The sequence below is a fragment of the Anopheles coluzzii genome, chromosome 3 (genome assembly GCF_943734685.1).
Source record: "Anopheles coluzzii chromosome 3, AcolN3, whole genome shotgun sequence".
NCBI classification, from domain to species: Eukaryota; Metazoa; Arthropoda; class Insecta; order Diptera; family Culicidae; genus Anopheles; species Anopheles coluzzii.
In genome coordinates this window covers 50,072,593-50,092,940 of record NC_064671.1, presented here as the reverse complement: position 1 = coordinate 50,092,940, position 20,348 = coordinate 50,072,593, and the positions used below count along the sequence as shown (strand labels likewise).

General features: G+C 39.7%; 3 protein-coding genes across 12 annotated transcripts in view; 2 read left to right on the top strand and 1 right to left on the bottom strand.

Annotated features, from left to right (window-relative positions):
- LOC120958522 (roundabout homolog 2) overlaps positions 1-7,972 on the top strand; it is a 37,157-nt gene extending 29,185 nt beyond the window's left edge. For both annotated transcript variants that reach the window (XM_040381392.2, XM_049608354.1), the window contains exons 5-15: positions 897-1,050; positions 1,375-1,505; positions 1,586-1,726; positions 2,638-2,769; positions 2,877-3,808; positions 3,877-3,999; positions 4,071-4,305; positions 4,381-4,476; positions 4,537-4,944; positions 5,030-5,225; positions 5,327-7,972. In XM_040381392.2, coding sequence (XP_040237326.2) covers positions 897-1,050; positions 1,375-1,505; positions 1,586-1,726; positions 2,638-2,769; positions 2,877-3,808; positions 3,877-3,999; positions 4,071-4,305; positions 4,381-4,476; positions 4,537-4,944; positions 5,030-5,225; positions 5,327-6,365 — 3,587 coding nt within the window. In that variant the 3' untranslated portion in view covers positions 6,366-7,972. The remainder of the gene's footprint in view (positions 1-896; positions 1,051-1,374; positions 1,506-1,585; positions 1,727-2,637; positions 2,770-2,876; positions 3,809-3,876; positions 4,000-4,070; positions 4,306-4,380; positions 4,477-4,536; positions 4,945-5,029; positions 5,226-5,326) is intronic.
- A 1,630-nt stretch (positions 7,973-9,602) lies between these two features.
- LOC120957239 (uncharacterized) lies at positions 9,603-17,581 on the top strand. 8 transcript variants are annotated; one of them, XM_049608355.1, is made up of 4 exons: positions 9,603-9,950; positions 16,237-16,383; positions 16,471-16,544; positions 16,614-17,581. In XM_049608355.1, exons 1-4 carry the CDS (start codon positions 9,932-9,934, stop codon positions 17,010-17,012), a joined length of 639 nt encoding a protein of 212 aa, XP_049464312.1. In that variant the 5' UTR covers positions 9,603-9,931; the 3' UTR covers positions 17,013-17,581. The 8 variants fall into 8 exon arrangements, with proteins under 8 accessions (XP_049464312.1, XP_040235261.1, XP_040235266.1 ...); XM_040379327.2 differs by having other exon boundaries at positions 9,607-9,950; positions 16,468-16,544; XM_040379332.2 differs by lacking the exon at positions 9,603-9,950 and adding an exon at positions 10,287-10,432 and having other exon boundaries at positions 16,468-16,544.
- On the bottom strand, positions 17,491-18,543 carry LOC120957241 (uncharacterized). 2 transcript variants are annotated; one of them, XM_040379333.2, is made up of 2 exons: positions 17,864-18,499; positions 17,491-17,791 (listed from the first exon to the last, which is right to left on the bottom strand). In XM_040379333.2, exons 1-2 carry the CDS (start codon positions 18,327-18,329, stop codon positions 17,658-17,660), a joined length of 600 nt encoding a protein of 199 aa, XP_040235267.1. In that variant the 5' UTR covers positions 18,330-18,499; the 3' UTR covers positions 17,491-17,657. The 2 variants fall into 2 exon arrangements, with proteins under 2 accessions (XP_040235267.1, XP_040235268.1); XM_040379334.2 differs by having other exon boundaries at positions 17,650-17,786; positions 17,864-18,543.
- Between the last annotated feature and the right edge of the window lie 1,805 nt (positions 18,544-20,348).

The following is a 20,348-nucleotide window of genomic DNA, read 5'->3' as shown; positions in this document are numbered from 1 at the left end:
TGGCTAATTCGCCACGTATTAATCTTGTGTTCGAATTTTTAACTGGAGACGCAGTTTAACGGAACCAACGTCACGCGCAGATTCTAGCTAACCTTACCATTACCGTGTCGGCCGCATGGACATAGTTCCTGTCCTTCGCTATTGCTTTTTGCGATAGGATTACAGCGAATATAAGATTCGGTAGCGTAAAGTTTTGCAAGTCACGTTCCGTGAAATGTAATCGACACCCCACAACGTGCGTTTGTATTTACGTGTCGTTCGTTCTTATGTACAAACCGGCCCAGGAGATAGATGCAGTATTGAACATTACTAGGAGTGTAGTGGAAAGGACTTGGTTCGCAAATCGAAACAGATACATTAGAGGAGGTTTTGGTATTGCGAACGTAGCTTGTGACATTATTTACTTGATACCAAAATTCGCCAATAACCCGCATCGTGGTTTCGGTAAAAGTTCGTTGCTGTTCGTTGTACCGTCGCGCGTGAACTCGCAAACTGGCATCTTTGGTGTTCTTTCGTGTTTGGAAACTTGTTTTTAATACCTGGTCTTTATAATCGAGTGAGATTAGTGCATGGAGTATTTGGTGTGGATTATAACTTTTGCTTCCATCTTATTCGGATACTAAAGGGCTTAAACTATCCAGTAAAGGTATTTCATCAATGGGGTAACAAACCAAAAAGTACATTTCATCCGTCACGTCCAGTCGACGTGCATATCAGTATTTGCTCGAGTGTAAACCCAAAGTACAATTTGGGGTTTTCTGGATCGTTTGATATTCCGTATGAAGAAAAGTAAATAATATTTTTTACAACTACATTTAAACATAAAGTTAGAGGCGGATGCTCTTGCGTCTACGGAAATAATCCTGCATATCCCATCATTTGATGTTTAATTTCAGTACTACGAGAAGAGTTTCGCCTGGAACCACAAAACACTCGGGTGGCACAGGGTGAAACGGTACTGCTAGAATGCGTACCACCGAGGGGCTCACCGGAACCAACCGTTTTCTGGCGCAAAAATGGACAAACTTTAGATCTCACCAACTCGAAACGGTAAGTCATATGCATGGCATGCAAGGGTAGGACTGTTTTTGCCTCCCCCAACTACATTCCACATTATTTATTAACTTTGGCACTAGTAACAACATTCGGTAGTTTGGTCATTTTATTTGCGTTGCCAAACTTTCGGCTAGCGATCGTTTTGGTATGAATAATGAAGGTAATGATACTTATCAACACTTCCGGTTCTGCCAAACGGGTCTGTGAACTTTCGTTTTTAGACCAGCAAAAGTTAATCCTTCGCATTCCGACATCTCGTTTTTCATCAATTAAACTCTGTATTGCATTGCAACCGGTCGAATAAATTACTACTTTCAGTATCCGGATCGTGGACGGTGGCAATCTGGCCATACAAGATGCTCGCCAATCAGACGACGGTCGTTATCAGTGTGTGGCAAAGAATATAGTAGGTGTGCGCGAATCCACTGTTGCCTTTCTGCGAGTTCACGGTAAGTGCTGGGAGTTCCAATGTCGGAGACCCTATTCGGGCTGTTTGGATCACGCTTGATGGTGGTAAATATTTTTACAGTGAAACCGTTTCTAATACGTGGACCCCAGGACCAGACGGTCGTTGCCGGTAGCTCTGTTGTGTTTCAATGTCGGGTCGGAGGAGAACCGTTGCCAGATGTTCTGTGGCGGAGGTCAGCTTCCGGAGGCAACATGCCACTCGGTACGTATTGAAGCGCATTTCATGGTAATCGGAAGCGAAAAACGGAAACCAGCAAGGAAGCTGGAAATCGGACGTGCGAAACAGTGAATGGAGCAATAATGGGATAGCGTAGTGTTTTATGTGTTGTCATTAGTCGTATTATTATTAGCTTGTTTATCATGGAACAAACACCGTTTGGTCAGCAGTACCACCAGACCTAGGAAAGCGACTACGTATGTATGTGTGTGTGTGACTTTTATCCCTTAAAAGGGTTGTGCGGTTTGTGGCTCATAAATTCGTGGACCAGGATAAAGTTGTCACGTGCGAACTGCTGTAAGCAATTGTAGATCGGGGAGTCCCGGTGAACCGTACGATGTTGTACGTCTTCCTGATATAATCGGGGCGGTTCGAAATAAATTAATTACCAATACTACGTATGCTACGTCTCTGGTGTGTTATCTGTTGACGCGTGCTAAGCGCATGGCCGAGAGTGATATAGAGTTGGTGAACAAAGCAATAGACATAAATTCGAGGGTTGACATACATATTTAAAACAACCATAGTATCACAACTTTTATACAGCAATTGAAGAGAATAACAACTTTTTCTCAACAGTTAGAAAGTCAATTTTAAGAGAGCTGATTTCTTATTACCTTCTCCAAAACCAACCCACAAGATTTCATCTTCCAAGAACGGAAACTGCAGCAAGGAGTAGTCTTGCATGTTGTGCTGCCTGAACCGACGGGGCTTAAAACCCGGATAAAGCTATCTTATGTAGCATAAATCACATTGTAATTTCTATTAATTGGAGGCTCTTGTATAAATCGGAATATGTTGTACTTGATAGCAAGCAATATACGCCTCGCCGAAGATAAACTACTCTCACCAACACACATGTCTGCTCTCCATCCACATGTTGTTTCACCCAATAGAGCGAGTACGAGTGCTTGAAGACAGAAGTTTACGAATAGATGACATCGCAATCGAAGATATGGGCGAATACAGCTGCGAGGCGGACAATGCTGTCGGATCCATCACCGCATCCGGTACATTGGTGGTGCATTGTAAGTCAAGACATGTTCAGTTGCATCGTTAATTCATTCGACCACAATCAAAGTACTTTCGGTCTCGTTCCGATATTCATTTCTGTTTCGTTCCACCTCCCTTGCAGCACCGCCGAGTCTCCTGGTGCGCCCGAAAAATGTACTCATCGAACCGGGTTCGGAAGCATTGTTCGAATGTCAGGCTACTGGACACCCACACCCGACGCTATTTTGGTCGGTGGAAGGCAACCGCACACTCCTGCTCCCGGGTAGCCGGATGGACAACCTAGAGGTAACACAAAACGCGGACGGTACCAGTGTGCTTTCCATAGCGCAAGTTGGCCGCATGGACAACGGGAAAGTGATCGTGTGCAGTGCCGTAAATAGTGTCGGCAGTGTAAGCACGCGTGTTGTGTTGAGTGTAAATCTTCAAGATGATCGACCACCACCATTAATTCTGCAAGGCCCCTGCAATCAAACGTTGCCCATTAAGTCGGTTGCCATTCTGCCATGCAAAGCTAGCGGAATTCCGCCACCGGTGATCTCGTGGTACAAAGATGGAATACCGGTGCTATCCTCGGAAAAGATAAATATCACTGAATCGGGCACGCTGACTATAGCAGATTTGAGCAAAATTGATGACAGCGGGTTGTACACGTGTGTCGCTAGCAGTAAGGCGGGCAAAACTACATGGAGCGCAATGTTACGAATCGATGTGCCAACGAATCCGAATATAAAATTCTACCGTGCACCAGAAATATCTACGTACCCTGGTCCGCCTGGTAAAGCGCAGGTTACGGATATTACCGAAAGTTCCGTCACTATTGCATGGGTTAGAAGCAGCCAAGTTGGCGCGTCAAGTCTGATCGGCTATACGGTGGAGCTGTTTGGCCGTAACCAAACGGAAGGGTGGCTTCAGGTTGCAAATCGTATTCAAGACAATACCTACACACAAACTGGACTAAGTGCAGGAGTAACGTATTACTTCGTAGTTCGTGCTGAAAATTCACATGGCCTTTCATTGCCAAGTCCTCTATCGGAACCTATTCTCCTTGGATCGGTAAGCCTTTAATGCTGCTGGTTTTTTTTCATTTTATAAAACTGTCTTACTTTGGATAAACTTTGCAGAGCGATAACTTTGGTATGGGAATTGATATGAGTGAGGCAAGAGCTAGTTTACTGTCAGGAGACGTTGTGGAGCTCGTTAATGCGACTGCTATCGATTCCACTTCAATGAAGCTGGTTTGGGAGGTAAGATGCAACCGGTTAAATACGTTTGCAATGAAAATAATGTGAATATTTCCCTCTTTTCGGATTTCTAGATTATCAATGGAAAGTATGTGGAAGGTTTTTATATATATTCGCGAAACCTTAACACAAATCGTTCTGTTAGTATACAGTCATACAAAATGATGACCGTCTTGAATGCAGGTGCCTCGTCCTGTTCCGTTTCTGGACTTGAGCAATATACAGAGTACGAGTTTTTTATAGTGCCATTTTACAAATCTGTTGAAGGCAAACCATCAAACTATCGGATAGCAAGAACTCTTGAAGATGGTATGTTAAAGCTTTTTTTTTAATTTCCTTTGTGTTGTAACAAGTATGAACTTTACCATTGTTAATTGATTACAGTTCCCTCAGCACCACCGTTTGGCATGGAAGCGCTGTTACTAAATTCATCTGCAGTGTACCTGAAATGGAAACCTCCTACAGCGTCTGCACAAAATGGTAATATTTCATGCTTTCCCGCATCTGTCAGTACTTACAGGACTGGTTTATCTTCTCCAGGAATTCTGCGCACTTACAACATTATCGTACGAGGAGTTGACTTACGAACAAACTACTCGAAGGTTCTTAGCAATGTCACGATTGAGGCTACCTCATCGACACTGTTGCTTGCCAACCTGACCGAAGGTGTTACGTACACGGTCAGTGTAGCAGCCGCTACTTCTGCTGGTATGGGACCGTTCAGCAATCCTGCAACCCTGCGGCTCGACCCAATCACTAAGCAGCTAGATCAAACATCCCATCGATATCCCATCAATCATAATAACATGGATGACATCCTTACACAGCCCTGGTTTATCGCGGTGCTGGGCTGTATACTGGTACTTATGATGCTTTCGTTCGGTGCAATGGTGTTTGTAAAGCGTAAACATATGATGATGAAACAGTCGGCGCTTACATCTTTACGCGGTAAGTTTCGAGAGGGAACAGTGTACGCAAAGGCTCTTCGATGAAACCAGCTATAACAATTATCTCGCCGTCAATGTATTTTCAGCTCACGCCGCAGGAGGTGTTGTAAAGATACCGCGAAATGATAGCCTTTGGATGGATCCATCCGGCATGGTATGGGGCCATCAATCGACGGGAAGAGGTAAAGACCATATTCAAGATTACGCTCCGGTAGGTACCAGTTCTACGCTTCCCTTAGAGCAGCAACAGCAACATACGATGCTACATCACAATCGTACTCGGTAAGATTTCATTTATTGGTTGGAGTTCAAACTCAACAGCGGCCATGGCTATTTCCGCGTTCGAAATTTTAACTATGACATTTACCTATTTTTACATACAGCTATGTCGAGTACACAGATTATCCCAGCGATTACGCTGAGGTGTCGTCCTTCAATCCCCCGACATCCGATGGAATGAACCATCTCTCGGCGCAGCTAAACGGCAGCAGAGCACCGAGCGAGTACAGTTCGGGAGGTACGCGATCGCCAGCACCTTATGCTACAACCACCCTGATTGGAAATGTGAGATTTATTACTGCCCCGGGGAGTGTGACTGGTAATGATAGTCACCTGCATCACCTGCTGCCATCAGCGGCAGCTGCAAGTCAAATGTATTACAATGGCGATAGCTATTCCGGCGGTTCGATGACACGGACACCGTCGGATCATGAAAGTACGGGCTATGTTCGGAACGCTTGCTCGGAGTCATATTTCAATCCAAATGAGAAAATCAATATCACCGAGAATAAACTGGCGTCTCATACGATGTCCATGCTGGCAGCAAGTGGCAATGCATCCGCGGGCGGGGGTTATCATCACCTTGTGCCAAGTCAGAATGGAAGCTCGAATGGCCAGAGCAGTGCAGCCAGTAGTGCGTGTAGCGCAAGCAGTGGGAGTAGTAACAGCAGCAACGGAAACGATGGCGTTCGAACCAACGACTCCACTCCCCCGATGTCTAACAAAACGCAAGGGACGAGAGTACCGCGAAATGGCTCCAGTAGTAATCGTTTTAAACTCTCCCGTACACCGATCGTAAGCAGTTTGCGGTCCGCATTGAAGCAGGAGTCAACGTCCGGTGAACATGCTAATCAGCCAGCACTGCATCAAGAGCAGCGGAAGAAAATGTCCTCGCTTAACAATTTGGGACAGAAACAACAGCTTTATATTAAGGTGGGCGAAACGGGAGTGCCAGGCTGCACAAACAGCTGGAACCCCTCCACTGCTAGTGCAATGGCCATGGCAAACCTGTACCAAAACACCAGCGTCACGATGCCATCCGGAGCCTCGAATGGTGATCCGAATGTGGTTATCTACCTGCCGACCGGAAACCGCAGCGTCATTAGCTATCGTGCCGGTTCGGAGTTTGGGGATGATGTTTGAAGCTGGTGGAAGGGTGGTTATTTATAATAATTTATTCTAAACTGCAATTAGCTGCAGGTCCTGGAGAAGAAAGCTGACTGACGATAAAGGTAATCTCAATGCCACCGTCTCCATACGTACCAGGGCGTACTGTGAGCGGGTGCCGTTCCTAGTTACTAGATTGTAAGAAGATTCGGTGTTGTACATAATAGTGTAGGATAAACGAATCGGGCGATAAGCACGAGCATCGGTGCGGTGTTTGGCTACGACAACGTTTAGTAGTGTGTCGGATGGCGGAATCAAACCGTAAACAAAACCAAAACAATGTACGAGCAAGACTGATCCATAAGCTTCCAACATACGGGAATGAGGAAACTGAGACGCAAACAGTATGGAGTTACGCTGTGACGTTCATCAGGAATCCGAAACCCTCTCATACCTTCAAACCTTCAAGTACTTCCAATGCACACGCTGTAAATAAATTACACAGTGACCACCAATTAAAATTCATTCAACCGCAACGATACATGTTCCGGTAGGCTGAATCTTGCTGGCTTCGTTGAATAGACGATGTAAAGCATGAACGCTGGTGGTGGTATGAATTAAAAAAAAAGATATTTGTGTATTATTCGAAACTGAGACGAGGGAATTAAAAAAAACACACACACTCACACCCATATAAAGCAAAATGAAATGGAACATTTATTTTCCGACATTTAGACGTCTGTCCTGGTCTATTTTTATTTATATTTTCTTTAATTTAGAAAGAATAATCTATTATATTCAAATCCTTTAATAATAAATTAGCCCAATGATGCATATCACGTATTACAGCTAATGTAAACGACCGAAATTTGTTTTTTTTTGTGCTCATGCATACAAATGCTCTACAATTTATTGGTTCGTGCTAAATAAATTGTTATGCCAAAATTTTTGTCACTACATTCACGATTACGGGCTTAATAAAGCACAGAAAACAGATGATGTAAAAGTTTATAGTCAAATTTAAAGTTTTTCAAAAAATGCTTCCTCTAACCACTCGTAATCTTGTTATTATGATCTTCAACAAAACGGCACTAAAACATTGCTACTAAGCTCGCACCTCACGATAACTGTAAATAATCAAGCGTATGGAAACCGCCATGTCCTTCCCAATCGTAAACAAAGCAATATTATCCCTCCGAACTATGAAACAAAAGTAACTGCATCCAACCCACGAACTTTTTGTGCATAGGTAGACCAGTAAGGAAGTTTCAGCAGTAAAATTTGTTTGCGCAGTGAATCTTAAAATTATGTTCATGAAATTAATTTACTGTCAAGTATTCTCGAAGTTGATTGCAAATAATACTGCTTCATAGTGTCAATTGTAAAACAAATAAAGGAGAAATCAAATTAGGAAAAAACTGTCGTGCTATAAAACAGAAAGAACTTGCACGGTTTTTTTTTTTTGTAAAAATGCGTGTTTCGAATATACTGTTTTGTAAATAAACGTACCGCTTGTTAATGTAAAGTAGTAGCTAAGCACATCTAACATGTTACGTGGTACAGGAATTTAAATACCGGTGCGCGGTATTGAATGTGATGTGATTGAGTCAAAGCTGAATAAAAATTGCAAATTAATCATTTAGTGTGAACTGTGTCCCTTTTTATGGAAAACTACAAATCATGCAGCGGACAGGCTGCATTCGATGTAAACTAGTAAACATATCAGAAGGATGATGGAGACGCCTTGCTCCTCGTTGTATGCATTGTGTTTTGAACATTTGCTACAACACTGTCAAATGGAAATCTTTACAGGATGTCTTCGAGCTACACCATTATATCAAACTGGGGCTCCCCGCACTTATGTCAAATTTCCACGTAAGTCATATTTTGTCGAATGTAGTTTTGGTTGGTTGGTGGCTTTAGCTACCAATTTACTTTTTGAATACATAAAATATTGTTTTTCTGTTATTGCCAAGCAACATCGAAGTATTTCATTACTGTAACGAAAATAACTCAAGGTTACTGTTTCAATTCCACATTCCTATTTGCCAGTGATATTTAGAGGCAAATGTTTTCAGCGGGTCTAATATTTCAAGCACAGTTTCTAAAGTGCTGTTGACGATAGGTCATGTTACAAAAAAGCATACATATATCACTAAATATCCCGCAGAGCTCACAAAGTATACACAGTAAGCATACATATCCAAACCTCTACGCAGGTAATCCCCGAGATAATTTTATAAGAGGATTCGGTGACACGCAGTTTTATATATTTGACAGTTTTTTGAGCAAATTTTACTGATTTGACACAATTGTTAAAAATAATCGTGCTCTTTAGGTTTAAAAATCATGTGAAGAGATTCAAATTGCAATCTTTGGTCAGTTTCATATTAAATCATTTATTTAGTGGCCAATGCACCTAAAGCAAACTTACAACAATATAGGCATATATTGTGCCACGAGCTTCGATTTACGCGGAAATTAGTGATTCGTGGTTTTTTCGCAATCAGCATTAATAGCGTATAACGGGGACAACCTGTATGTGCTACAGGTATAAATTCATGTTCCTTATTGTTAATCCATTCATATAACGGAACGAACGTATCCGAACGTTTTCCCATCTCTACTATAGAATATACGAAAGACGCTATGTGCGGGTTGCATACATTTGGGAGTGTATCCGTAACATGAAAAATGCATTTGATACTGTATACAGGAAACCCTCGACGTACGATCCATTACACAATCGTCAACATACGTACGTGTTGACGCTTTAATGAAATTAATAAATTATCGAAACATATTTTAGTTAGAACACGCTTTATACAAAATTTAACTCACAGCACCTAAAGCCAGCCTAAACCAGCAGCACAAACTTTAAACTATGTAAATATAACAGTTTAACTACTATAAATGCAAGCGTACATCATTCAATCATGTTATGCTATACTCTTCTATATACGCTTTAATGACCATTTTCCGTTTATAAATAAGAACTAGTTGAATCGTTGCATAGTTATTTTGTTTTTGTTTTATTTTTTAGTTGCATCGCTCACGGTTGTAAAGTAAGTTACAATTTGAAATGTGCTCAAAACCCGCGGAAAAGTGACCAAAGAACGGTTTGAATAGTGTATGGTATGTCATTTAAAATATTTGATAAGATGCAAAATGAACACTGTAGGAACAAAGGAAATCCCTGATGGTGGTGAATTTTTCAATGTGCTCACACATATTCTTGACACAGATTGGTGGAAATGTGCTCGTTGCAGTTGTATGGACACATCAGAACGATAGTGCGCTTTCTCTGCATAGTCGTCGTACGTTTGGTTGAGGAAAAGGTCTTCTTAACGAATAGTTGAAACTAGCAATTGACTAGCATCGGTTGTTCTTCAGGCAAATGTGTTAATATACAGAGTGCATAATAAGATCATTAGGAAATGATGTGACAAAAATCAAGATAGTGCCAAATACTAAACCTCTAACTAGGAATCAGATTTCCCATCCGTTCAACCGGTTTGTGCAACGCAAATAAATTGTTTTCATACAGGATTACTGATAAATTAAAGTTGCAATTGGTGCATTATTACCATCAAAACTACATAATGGAACTAAGAGTGAGAGGTACGTATCATAAAAAATAGAATATTCTTTTTGTAAGTCATTCAATTATACAGCAGTATTGTATATTTTTCGCTTAACATGTTATCAGAATGAACTGAACAAACGTGTTGTTCAACTTCAATGCGTTCGGGTAAAAAACCCAACGTGCACTCCTGAGTAGATAAAACAAGATATAACTGCTCTAAACAGTGGAATGAAATATATAAAACAGGAAAAAAAATCCCCCGACACATTCTCCTTATCGTTTTGCAGATATTTGAACAACCGAGAGTTCCTCGCATCTCTCGAGCACGGGCAAGAGTAGAATATTTGACAAAGATACCGTAGTGATTTATTCAATATTGACTTAGTGATGAAATGTTGCATTGCAAAGCGTGTAGAATCGTAATTTTATTACAATAAAAAGTGGGAAATTGTGACCAAAAGTAAACTACATTATACCGCGTGATACATTACGTTGCACCTGTTATAGATCTTGCAAGGTAAAAAAGAAGCAGTTTATAAATTGTATTCACACCTGACACTGAAAATAGTATTTTGTTCTATGAGATACTGTAATATATGTGCGCGTACACATGCGTTTGGCATGGCATAGTAATCGACAAAAGAAAATGCGCCTCGACTTGGTTATGTAGAACGAATAATTAGGTTCACTTGATCTTTCTCTGTTCTCTTTGCAACAATTAAAGTGTACGTAATATTTAAAGATTTATTTTATAAACTGTTGCTGAAACAGGTAGCTAAGATTCAAAACTGTTTCTATGACTTGCTTGTTAGTTTGTTATTTTTAATCATGATACAGAGAAAATGAGTGATCCATTTAATTAAAAAAAGAAACAATAGTAAAATACGCACGCAAAGAGAACATGCGAGAGACTAAGAGAAATAGTATTAAACTGAAACAAATGCGGTGAATTCTTCTTTGCTCTTGAGGGTTGAGGATCACGCATATCTCAGAGCTTCTCACAATCGCAACTTAAAATGCAGAGAACTGGCTCTCTCAGTTAACGTATTGAGCGCGTCAATGATACACCGACTGAAGCCTATTTCTTCATACGTCGAGAAGCTAGTGTTATTTTTCTCATCCGACCAACCAGATCAGCAATTTAAGAAGCAGTGTGAAAAGTAGCGCTGTTTGGTGTATCATTATTTTTAACATACAAAACTTTAACCTCGTATAATGGATAACATGAGTGAGTGTCTCGACCATTTGGTTATAATTTATTTTCTATTTTCTGTCATAAAAAAATACAACTATTTAGAGCATTTTATAAAAAGAGTTTAACGTTATACTATCGAAGTGTCAGAGAAACAACTTGAAATTAGTTAAAAAGTGAAAACTTTTTTTTAATCAACGTTATACTGTTCAAGTGTCAGATATACAACCTGGAATTAGTAAAACAAGTGACTTCATTTTTGAAAATCAATTCTTATCAAATGTCAAAAATGTAAGATTGTAAAAAAGTGTTAGGATGTAACCTTACTACTATACTACGTCTATGCAGTTTTATGCAAATTCGAACAGTTTATGTAAACATTCACATTAACGTTTGGTCGCGAAAACCAGGATGCTGTATTGTCCACTGTTGGATCTGTTAGCAGACGCTGAAGAACACATCGTTTTACTTGTGCTTGTTATTATATTGGCGTGAGACTTGCGGTATCCGTGGATGGGTCCTAAACGATCGTAAATATCACAAATCTCTGTGGCATTTATGATCAATATTGTTTGTTTGTTTTTGTATTAAAGAATACGCAGAATGCTGGTCAGGCTGTTCATGACCACAGTGGTCAGATGATTGACCAACATGTGCTGCAGTGGACTCGACTTTTTCTTCTGTCTAGCGTTTGTGTCACAATCAAATGAAAACAAGCGATTATCGACAAAATGCATCCACGACGAGCGTATTGAACCGGTTTTCTGTTTCATCCTATACATTCCCGATGGTGGAGGTCACTGCCGAGCTGATTGTGAAGTAAAATAGACCGATATGAGTTCAGATTGTGTCCTAGACCTACACAACAACGTTAATCGAGAGACGATCTTCATTAATTAGCTCCACAGATTGACAGCAGGCACATTGTGTATACTCTTGTGTATATTACCTTACAACGAGGCTGCTTTTGACTGATGTATATTGATTTTGACAAATTTGAACGTTGTTAAACGAGGAATGTTTACTAACCCGTTGAAAGTGGCATTGCAATGTTTTGTAAAACAAGAACTTTAAGTTTGTTATGACCCTAGTTCAGATAAGTTCACTTGTGCTAAGATGATGAAATGCATTTAAAAAACAAATAGTGCAGTGAAGAAGTCAGAGTTAAAAAAAAACATATGTCCAGGAGATAACTCTACGCATGGTGATTCGATCTGAGGTGTTACAGGTTCCGGTAAAGTTCACGGTCAAGTGGAACGAGACCACATGTGCTAACAAGACCCGATGAGGCAGAATGGAACGGTATGGACAACGTATCGACAAACAATATATACCGTACACTAAATTGTGTTCACCTCCAACCGAACCCAAACATACTAATTACTTTCGAGAGCGAATCTATTAACCCTTAGGTGCTCTTGAACATATGCAAGCGCAAATACGTGCATAATGCTTGAATTGCGTTTTTTTTGCAATCTTTTGAGCAAGACTGTTTCAGTTTTTTCAGTTAATTATGTATAGAAAAGTAAATGAACGTTGAATGCATTAATGAATGCTTTATTTTAATTGATCTACGACTATTTACGCCATATTTATAAGAGAGCTCGAAGCCGGTAATATCATTTTGAAAGCATCGTCATTGGTACCAATCACTAACACAGCCACCGCATGCTACTATTACACTACCCATACCAATACTATTCCAATTGACCGTTACCATGACGATGGCCACGAAACAACGGACCGGTTTGATCTACGTGTTGCAAAAGACTGTTCTACGTGTTGCTTGTGCGGGGGGTGTGCAGCAAAACAGCTAGCTAGTGGTCGGTAAACAAATTGTGTTGGTGTTTGTTTTTCAGTTTTGTACGCAGCATCGTTTCAAGTTCATGCTCTCAGTCACATTCGTCTATCGCCACACTGGTAAAAGTGCCCGTGCGTATACGTTACCGGTGTACGATCGAAACGCAACAAAACTTGTGCGATCTCGTTGTGCGCCCCCATGTACGCACTCCACGTACGGCACCCGTGAGATTCACGTATCAGTTTAGCAGTGATCGCGAACGCGTTTGTTACGCTATGTGTCAGTCGTTGGGCGGGTGTAACCGATCGTTGGAAAATGTGTTCTTATTGAATAGTTAAGGTACAATCAGTTTTTGTTGAACGTGCTTCGCTTAGTTATAGAAAATATGACACTCCCTAGAAGATAGATACAGTCTACTCAGCCAAAAGTCTATTCCCATTATTGGAACAGAGAGGAGTGTTGTTCCTGCCAGTAGTATCACATCGGTATATAAACAAGCTCCTTTGCCAAAGGGAATTTCAATCGAAGTAAGTGAACATGTGTGAGTAAAAAAGAAAACAAACATGGCTTTACATAAAACGAATAGTGTGCGGAGGAGCATATGGTGCAGAACAGAGGAGATGTTTTATTTATAGACGGTGAAATTGTGAATCGCGCCAAATTGTAGTTACTTAAATAACGATCATTATAGGTTGAAGCATTGACTTTTTTGTCTGCGAATGTTCCTACAAACATTACACTAGTTAGTAATAACACGTACTGTTTTTTGAATTGTGATGCTAGCAATTACTTCATTACTATTAAGAACGTGGATGAGTTTAGTTTGATCGTACCTAATTGTTTTAAAAACAGTTTCAAGGAAAATGAAGAAAAAAAAACAACGGCACTACATTCTATATTTCTTTTCCAATACAATCCAGAAGAGATAAAATCGTAAACCAGAACGCGAAGGTTGGATAAACCCTTAACGAAAATTACGCATTATTTTCTGAACTGTACTGTGCGTTGAGATTTGTTGTTGTGTTGTTGTACTAGTGCAATTTGAGCAACAAAACATAACGGATTCGGTTCAGTTTGAATCGGTGAATAATGCATGACGAAACCTTCCGCATTTCTCGCGTTCAACGAACCAGAGATGCTGACAGTAGTAAAGTAAATTGAAAGTTTGCTCCAATTTTCGCTATTTCGGTGGAGTGGCCTTTATACGCTAGTTTATCGCCTAGAATACGTTGTTTGCGCAAAATTCGGGCAGGGGCAATAAAGCTTTCTTTAATATCTGTACAGATATCTGTAAGGGTGTGACCGAAAGAGTCTGAAAAACTTTTTTCCTAAACAATATAAATTTAATATAGTGAAAGAAATCACACTGCATTTTGAACGTTGTTAACAATTCGAATTCCTTTGGGTTCTCCGTCAGCACCGATGGACGACTAGTGCAATGCAAAATTATCTGCAGTGACGTTCACCATTCAATTGATTGTTTTAATAGATTGGTCGTGATCACTTGGAGTGCTTTCATAGTCGACATTTGAATCGTTGGCGCTGCTTCCTGCTTGAACGACAAACTACAAAACGCTTGTGAACATTCGATCTTTGCATAATATAACTCTAGTTAAAATCCATACAAAAAACAAGTCGTAACGCGGAAGACTAACCAACTTCATTAGGCGTTGGTTTCGACTCTAGTGAGGAATGACAAAAAGCCACAAAAAACCGCTCCATACGTGTCTAGCCATGCGCTCAAGGTTATCGTGATCGTCGAAGCCGGAGCTTAGGTTTTGGGGCTAGTTTTCGACCAGTTCCCACTCTTATTGGTTTCCGCGTGACGAGGGTTTCAAATTTGGTTTCAAACATGTGCATTAAACAAGGCCGGTTAGGACGGTTTAGGTTAGTGTGGTAAAGGCAGAAATTTGGCGTTAGATTTGTTTCTTTACTCGCTCCTATACGCAGCTGACTAACGATGACGACATCGCACCACGTGTACTATCTGTGCTAGTGACATTGAACTTCACCAATCACCAAGGACACCGATAGTTCTATGCTCTATGATCGATCCTTTTGGGTGGAGTTAGTTCTTAACCGTCAAGAAGAAACGCTCATGACTCATTTGCCCGATCCACTGAGCACAGCGCGTAATGATTGATACCGTTTTGTTGATGTGAAAACTGGTTCTGATGCAACTATAGGTGCACAAAAGAAGTTATCAGGTGAGCTACGTGACACATAGTACAAACCAGTTGGGACCATTTAGCTTGCGGCATCTAGTTACTGGGAACAACTTGTTTACTCGATACAGTTACAACGCATGCGAACGTACGCTGCGAAGTGGAAGTATGCCTCTTTTACAAGTTTATGAGTGCCATTCACCAGTGTAAAAAGGTAGAGCCGGTGTATCATACGAACAATGCTGTGTTGCTTCAATATTTTGGTATTACTGATAGAATGCAATGATATATATTGAAATTCGTAAAAAAAATAGTTTAGTTGTGGGTGTAGTAATTTTACTTTTCATTTGATTTCATTTTTATTTGATTTTGACACATGAATACCATACTAGCAAGTCACAATACAAAAAAAGTTCCGTATTTGGATGGGACAGCATAAAAACCTAGAATAATCAATTGAAATGTACCATTTGGTATATGTTCAAATAGGTATATTTTCTCATTTTACGTAGGAAGGTATATGGCAAACTGGCATATATTAAATAAGACTAAGAAACCACAAGTCGAAAAAACAGTTCATTAGAAATTCTAGAATAATAGAATAATTAGAACAATAATTATTATTTTTATTAAATAAAAATGAAGAAAAAATAGAAAAAATAGAATGTTCCGGACTCGTCACAGGCCGGATGGTACAGGCGTCAACTCGTACGATTTAACAACATGACCGTCATGGGTTCAAGCCCCGAATGGATCGTGGCCCCATATGTAGAACTGACTATCCTGCTATGGGTAATTAATAAGTCACTGAACGCGAAGCCTACTCTCTAGTGGTAGAGGCAGGCCTTGACCGACACAGGTTGTTGTGCCAAAGACGGAAGGAAGGAATTTAGAATAATAAGTGTAAACTTTATTCCTTTTAAACGACTGTGATCTCTTGTTCACGAAGTGAGCTGTTCCAGTGTGATCCAGTAACACTAATGACACACTAATGCTCAAGAAGATGATCTCAAAACTAATGAAAAACAAAATATAAGATTTTAAATTATCAGTTCATTCAAGGATTCTCATGTCTAAGATGTTGGTTATATAGTTTTTTTGTTTAATTTTGTTAAATTGAAAGTAATATTTTGTGTTTTTTTCTTATTATTTTATTATTTCAGTCATGTCACTAGAAGAAACACGTCGAACCCAGCGACCATATCGCTATGGGATGATGCTGTTATGTGTTGGCGCATTGGTGAATTGGTTGGGTCTGGCCGAAAATTATTCAGAACCAGTACGATACGCGGGAGTTGCATGTATTTTAGGTAGTTACTTGCATCAATTATACCTCCAGCAAGTTTGGTTGTTATCGTTTTTCATATCATCACATTTGATTCGCCTATTTGCAGCAGGTGCCTGTCTCATATGTACTGCAATGTGTTGTTGGCTTCACACACCCGGTCGATCGGGAACGAATGGTGACGAGGTAAGTGCGATAGCGATGCAGATGCGATTGAATATAAGTAAAATTTATGGTTTCCTCTTAAATTTCAAGGGCGATGATCCTGTTCACGTCATTAGTGCTAATGATGAACGAAGGCGTGAAAAGCCTCCCGACTACGACACTGTAGCTGCCGCCCCACCAAGCTACGACGATGCGATCAAGCTTGATCCTGCCGCTCTTTTACACTTGTCAATAGCATCGAACGCAAATGTCAGCAGTAATGCGAACATTAATTACATCCCTACAGTACATCCCAGCTCATCCCATACAATGAGTAATAGTAATTGTACTGAAACCGTTCAAAGCACTGAAGGTAGCCAAATACTAGACTGTTCTATTACCGTGTGCGATGAAAAAATGTGTTCCGAGAAACCACCTCCCTACGCAGAACCAGTCGTCTGTGGCACAAGTATTTCATCTGACGAACGAACATCTCGCAGTACTAACTGAACTACCGGGATGCGTTTAGCTTTATCACGAATATAACGAACTTTCTATAATGTTTTGCGTTGAAGTTTCCTGTCCTTCTAAATCAGGAAACAATAAGCAAAACACAGAAATCATGGCTGTGTTCGTATTTCTTAAATTGTAAGCTTCCGTTTCCTGCACAGAAATGTTCTAGTTATATAACAAATCCCGAAGAGCGATAGAACGTAGGTGTCTGCAGCACTCAACTAAAATGCTGTACAGTATTAGCGATGCCATAATTGAAGCGAACGATGTTCGTAAGAAGACAGCGTATTTATACTTAAATCATGCTCAACACTCCCAACATAGTTGAGGATTTCTATCGTTTCTAACAGTCGTAATAGTGTTTACGCAAAGATAAAGGAATTGTAGCTAGGGAACCTTATTTACATTAGCACTCGGTCGATAGGAGCATAAGGAAAATATCCAACCGATTCTAGGGAACTGAATGTACATATGATCACGGATGTAATCCTGCCTTATATTTGGGTTTATTTGTGTGATAATAGTACCATAAGTCAATAAAGATTCCCATTATCATGTATCCATTATTCCAATCGATCTATGCTTGTTTCAGCGTGCACTATGTATCACAGTCTATAATCGTACCATAGTTTGATTGTTTAGTTATGATGTGAATTTGTATTCAAAAGACATCATTCTAATAATCGATTCTCTTTCTCGTTCGATGTCAATACCGTGGTTCCAGCTGATTGCAACGTACGTCAGGTGGTCAAGCGTTGTAGAGTGCCCGATCTGTTCTGCAATGTAGACGGTTTTATTATTGGTAATAGAGCAAAATTATCGCATTATTACACATGAGTTGTACCTACCTGCCACAAACTTTCGAAGACTAATTTCCCTCGTGTATGATGAAATGATTTGTTCAACGGCGTCTAGCGTTTTACGGTAGTTCCATGTGCAACCAATTACATCTTGATGGGCGAAAAACTCGTTCAAGGATTTAATTTTCTCCATAGCCACCAAGGCATTTGTTTTGACATCTTCCATTATTGTAACCATCACCATCAGATTTTTACAATACAATTGTAAGTTCTCGGGATAAGGATCCGGATCTGTTGTCGCAGATTGTGGCAGGATGTTTTTCTTCGTGTTTCTTATCGCATTACAGTATGAGATTCCTTTGTCTGCAGCTTGTATCCATTTTTGGTGTAGCTCTATAATGCTCGCAATAGCCTCCTGTATTCTTAAAGTTGCCACATTTCCTGGCGATGTTGGAGTCCGTGGGGATTTGAGTTTATAGGAGGTAATACTTTGCCGATCCGGAGTAGCAGACATGTTTTTTTGTTTGTAAAATATTGAGGAAACGAAATGTGAAACACGATGGTAGACAACATAAACAAACAAACTGTCAAACACAACGATAACGATGGGTAACGCTTAATAACGCGTATGATATCCGCATAGTGGGTAAAGATGAAATAGTTTAATGGTCAAATGTCCGTATACAGTCAGCCCTCATTAGTTGAACTTCGATTGCATGATAACCCAAGTAGCAAAATCTGTTATGAAACCGTTAAAGTATTCCTAAAAGTACAGGCGGTCCCCGAGATACACGGTTAATGGGGACCGAAAACGGCCGCAAAATACCGCGTACAGGCGGTCCCCGAGATACACGGTACCTCTTATACGCGGATTCGGAGATACGCGGTTTTCTAATTTTGACAATTCTTTGAGCAAATTGTACTGATTTGACACATCAATTTTGAATTGCCAAATAATTTCCGTTTTGATCGAATGTTCAAAACTATTTCAAAAGGTTTAAAACTGATATATTCAGTCAGAATGATATCAAATAATTCATGAAGTGACTAAAACCGCCTCATACTTCCAAAATTACACGAAAATTAGTGATATTTTTGCTGGAAATCACGAGATTCGACTTACGCGGAAATTCGAGATACGCGGTATTTTGTGGCCGTTTTCGGTCCCCATTAACCGTGTATCTCGGGGACCGCCTGTATCTCGAATTTCCGCGTAAGTCGAATCTCGTGATTTCCAGCCTAAATATCACTAATTTTCGTGCAATTTTGCAAGTAGGGGGTGGTTTTAGCCACCAAATTAATTATTTGATATGTTTCTAATGAATTGAACAGTTTTAAACCTTTTTAAATGGTATTTTACATTCGATCAACACGGAAATTATTTGGTATTTCACAATGGATGTGTCAAATCAGTACAATTTGCTCCAAGAACTGTCAAATTTTGAAAACCGCGTATCTCCGAATCCGCGTATAACAGGTACCGTGTATCTCGGGGACCGCCTTTTATTACGTTTTTTTTCATACAGCAGTAATTCCACGACTCAAAACACTGCGTAACGCTTTCCTTGCTTCGTTAATGTTTCGTTAAATTTTAAAAATTTGCTGGTATTTTGAAAGAAAAAGATCAAAGTTAACAAAAAAAAAAAATAACGATAGAGATGTCTATGCATGCAAGGTCTTCGTTAAGCTTAATGTGCTTATATTTTCATGAAAGAAATTAATATAGAAAACACTTATTGAATAAAAACACAATTTCATGTGGTAACCGCATCACACCATTTTCTTTCAATACGCAGATTTCGTCTATCTTCTTCAGCATGGAGGTCAGCTGCAGCCTTGTACGGAGAAGATGATGTCCAAACGCTATCTAAATTGAAAATGATGCGAAAAATAAAACATATGTAGTCCATGTGAAGAGAATGGTAATATCGATATCCTGACCTGTTGTAAAAGCATGATGATACACAAATTCCACAATAGCTGATAGAAATTGTGGCAGCCGCATGGGTTTGTTTTCATTTTCCACAATACACGCGAAGCTTGGCGAACTTTTTGCCATAAGAAATGGTGACGCACCATGTACAGTAAGTCTCAAAAATTATCGTCATCAAAAGGATATTATTTTTTTCAAAATAATATTTTTTTAAATGTTAAGTGGCTAAAACCTATGATTTCATGCAAAATTACACGAAAATACGTAATAATTTCACTGAAAACTTCGAAATTTGATTTATGCTAATATTCGAGATACGTTATTGCCCCGGGTCCACATTATAGCGTATATTGAAAATGCCTGTATAGTTTAAATCGAAACTGGTGTAGCTAAAATTTGAAAAACACTGTCTATATTGACCCGAATTGAAAAAAAAAATCCCTAAAGAAACTCTTTTTGATTTTTGACGGCTTTAAAATACTGTTAATAATCAAATAGATTTTTTTAAGGCAACTTGCGAGCTATTGAATATGTGCATTTGTGATAAATTATAACTGATTAATGTTTTATCTTGCTTCAGATGATTTGGCCAATACATTA